The following is a 4,199-nucleotide window of genomic DNA, read 5'->3' on the forward strand; positions in this document are numbered from 1 at the left end:
TCCCAACCCCAACCCCAACCCCAACCCCAACCCCAACCCCAACCCCAACCCCAACCCCAACCCCAACCCCAACCCCAACCCCAACCCCAACCCCAACCCCAACCCCAACCCCAACCCCAACCCCAACCCCAACCCCAAGAGAATTTAATTGTGATGATGCTTTCGATCAATAAAATTTGGATAATATATAAACTAATACTACTATCAATATATTCTCGATGTTATATGGATAATGCAACACTGCTATTAAATTATTGACGGTATTATATCATAGATCAGTAGGGAGTAAGAGTATAAATATGGAATATAAGCGGTATTGTTTTGAGGGAAATGTAAGTATAGGTGTATTAAAGGCTCATCTATCGTTATTTGGATATTTGCTAATAAGTATCCTCATCTCTCAAATAAATATGCTGAAACACTCAATTCATTTAAATAATAAAACAATAACCCAACATAAATGTTCCGTACATTGAAAGAATACTAATAGCAAATCAATCAATCACTTTCAACTTTCCAAACTCTTTTCATTTGATTTTTATGGTTATTCCATTGCAGAAACATTTATTTTTAAATTTAGGATATTCTTTATTGTGAAGGTTCCGAAACTATTCCCATTAGTTTGTAAAATTATTCTATAGAATTTAAATCCTCTTCAAATTTCGTTATAATTGATCACATTGCTTATTATTCTTACTTTTACGTATTTCTTCAACAGTTTCACAAAGTTTGATTCGATAAAGTAGTACTTTTTCAGCCTATTGCCACCATTTGATTTGTAGGTTCAGTTATTAGCCAGCCAGCGACAGACGCTAACTAAAGCTAACATAGAAAGAATTGTTGGCAGGAGGAATGTTTGGTTTATACTTTGATTATTGCATCGATTTAAGTCTACAGCCAAGATGATTATGATGCTTTGCTTGATACAATAAATAGTTTTGATGTTTGTTAATAAAATGTTGATAGTCTTCGAAGCTGTGCTCTGATGGTTTCGATAATGCTACAGAATTACATGTTTCTTTTGTTTATCACTATAAGTATTTATGCTTTTGGCTATGTTTTCTTTAGGTATGACCAAATAACTTTGCCAGTTTCCTTTAGGCTTGTTAAAGGCGATACTTTTTCCGATAAGAGGTTTTCGTTCATAGCTGCAATTTGTTTCATTTTGAGCTCGTGGTAGATTTGCTTATCTTCATAAAGAAACATCTTAAGTTCCTCATATGTGCTGAGGATTGGGTGATAAGTCACATAGTTAATAAAACTTTAAAGTTCCGCCATTCTCTTTTCAATTATTTAGCATTTCTCACCTTCGCCATTAATTCCAATACCGAATTTAACCTTGAAAAACGTTTAGAAGTCCTTCCCTGCAAATGGATACATAATGTGACCAGGATGATTCACAAAGATTAATTCATGTAAATCCACAAAATCTGAGAATCTTCTTTAAATTTGATACTAAGTCTGACTGTTTATGTCACGAACATCGAGCAGATAATTCTGTGTCTCCATTTTGAGGAAACTCGACACACTGTACATTGAAATTTTAATGGTATAACAAGTTTGTTAGAAAGAAGCGACAGATTCTAACTATTATTTCATTTGCTTGTGAAGATTAAATTAAATTGCACAATTCTTCGTGTTTTACTATTCAACAAGTGAGCTTTGATTCGACTGCTGGCCGATAGATAATTCACAGAGTGAATCATTTAGTTTGTCATTGTTTACTTCAGTGCAAGTTTCTGGATACTGGCTCCTGATTTGTGTGTTATTGTCTGACATAATAAATAAAGAATTATTAATATATGTATTGGCAGTAATAATAAATAATAGCAGATACTTACAATAGGAACAGTTAGGATTTAATTATATGTTTTAGGATTATGTGAAGCCTGATTACTCTTAGTTATATATACGATTTATTATAAGTCTTTGGTACATTTATTCTCTTCCTCATCATTTATTCTCTTCCCGTTATTTATTCTCTTTCTCGTCATTTATTAGTTAGTTCTTAGTTAATTCTTTTAGATTTTCGAAGATGATTCTGTTGAGTTCAAGAAAATCGGATATGACAATTATTTCAAGAATATCTAGAGTTATCTAGAGTATCTAGCTTTTGAGAAAGTCAGAGCTTAAAACTCTGCTTCTATGCTCTTTGGTACAGAGATGATTAGCAACTCCGCTTTCAATTATGGTCATATATATGCACTTTATGTATCATGCTTTGAATATATTTCTTCATCAGATTAGATTTCATGGAATTGGGCATCGTAGAGCCGAAAAAAGCAGCAAAAGAGAAGAATAAAAATCATAGATATAATTTGATCCAACTTCCAATCTAAATAATAAATTTCATAATAAATATTAATACTGTTAAACACAAGATGCTCAGATAATCGACACTACTGTCCTCAGCCTTATCCCCTAACAATCCTTCGCTCACGTAGAAGAACTTTAAAGTAATTATACGAATCCGTCCTTTGAGCCATAAGTAAGTCGAATAAATCGATTACTATGAACAGACTCAATCAAAAAAATGCGTGCTTCTTTAGGTTCTCGGACAAACATCAAACTCTCTCCGTCCGCCTATTCTTTCTACGCGAAATATTATAATTTCCCAGTGAACTAAGTGCTGTCAGTGTCCAAGCCAAATAACACAATCTACATTGCTGACCCCGAATATAAGAATGTTGATAAGAAGATGAAGGCATTTACATACTCGAACATATATTCTTGCGGAGATCACAGCCAGCACATTTTTAGGGAGAATTTGGAGACCGATGTGAAGAGGGTACTGGAGGGCTACAATTGCACAATATTGGCTTATGGGATCACCGGATCAGGGAAAACTTTCACTATTTTCGGGAAGTAGTCATACAGTTTGAATAGCACACTAATTGGCGCGCAAGCGAAACAGCCCAAATAAAATACAAACCTAGGAATCAGCTACCAAGCCTTCTAATATTTACTAAGCCAGAAAGAGGAACTCTCGAAACAGGAAGGCTCCAACATAAAGAAATATCCCTTAAATTCAGTTTCATCGAAATCTACAACGAGAATGTGCGAGACTTGCTTGCTCCCGACAACTTCAACAACAGCGCAAACCCTTTAAATTCCAATGGTGTCAACAATAATGCCAAATATCTCAATGTCGTGGAGGACGGCAAAGGAAACACCACAGTTTCAGATGTCACAGAATTTCACATAACTAGCATCAAATAAATCTAGGAGTATATAAACTTGGGCACGAGCAAGCGAGCATTTGCATCCACCCATGCAAACCAGTATTCTTCTAGATCTCACGCTATCTTGCAATTGGAAGTGGAAATTGAAAGGATCAACAGCGAAAAGACTGTGGCCAAGCTGTTTATCATCGACTTGGCGGGCTCAGAGAAGATACTCAGTGCGAACTCCTCAAAGAAAATGCAGGAGGGAGCCAATATAAACAAATCCCTTCTCGCATTAGGGAACTGTATCACCACCTTATCCTAAAATTCCAGAAAAAATACGGTATCGCATATTCCATATCGCGACTCAAAACTGACTCGAATGCTGAAAGATTCCTTAGGGGGCAATACGAAGACCATAATGATTGCTTGCATAAGTTCCAATCCGTTCCTCATTTAAGAGACCACGACAACTTTGAATTATGCACTAAGAGCTCAGGGAATTACAAAGAAACTCATAAGAAACTGTCAGTTCGAAAATGAGCTGTTAAATTAGAATGGAGTGAGAAATTGAGTAACCTTGAAAGAATCGGGGGAGGCTAACTAACCAGCAACACAGCATCGATTTTTAACTACGGCAATGCTTAAAGCTGTTACAATAAGTAATAATTGGACAAACTAAAGGCAACGAACATCTCACAAAAGCAATAGCTCAAGAAAATATTATTTTCGATGCTGCAATGGCAGCAGAAAGACACAGCTCATAATAAGACAGCCCACAATAACATCAGAAAGGAAATATCGACAAAAGAAAATAAATAAAATATAAATTTGTCGCTGGATTGGGATAAGAGAAAGGGGTTCAGGGAAGGCATGGAAGTCGAAAGAATGGAAGTCGTAAGAATGGAAACATAAAGAATGGCATCCTCTTAGTTCGAATCACTTTCGCCGAAACCGCATAATCTCAGCGGTTCCAAATCCCGCAGAAGAAGAAGCTATCACAAATTCTAAGTTCCTCGGAGGTTCTAAACTGCC

General features: G+C 35.9%; 1 protein-coding gene across 1 annotated transcript; it reads left to right on the top strand.

The window, feature by feature from the left end:
• The first annotated feature begins 2,698 nt into the window (after nt 1-2,698).
• Nucleotides 2,699-3,624, top strand: LOC148301545 (uncharacterized). Its single transcript, XM_088273088.1, is given in 2 exon segments — nt 2,699-2,865; nt 3,294-3,624. Coding segments are annotated over 2 exon segments (498 nt in total).
• The last annotated feature ends 575 nt before the right edge of the window (nt 3,625-4,199 follow it).

The sequence above is a fragment of the Brachycentrus maculatus genome, unplaced genomic scaffold (assembly GCF_059751285.1).
Source record: "Brachycentrus maculatus isolate JH-2025_06_01 unplaced genomic scaffold, ASM5975128v1 h1tg000544l, whole genome shotgun sequence".
Taxonomy (NCBI): domain Eukaryota; kingdom Metazoa; phylum Arthropoda; class Insecta; order Trichoptera; family Brachycentridae; genus Brachycentrus; species Brachycentrus maculatus.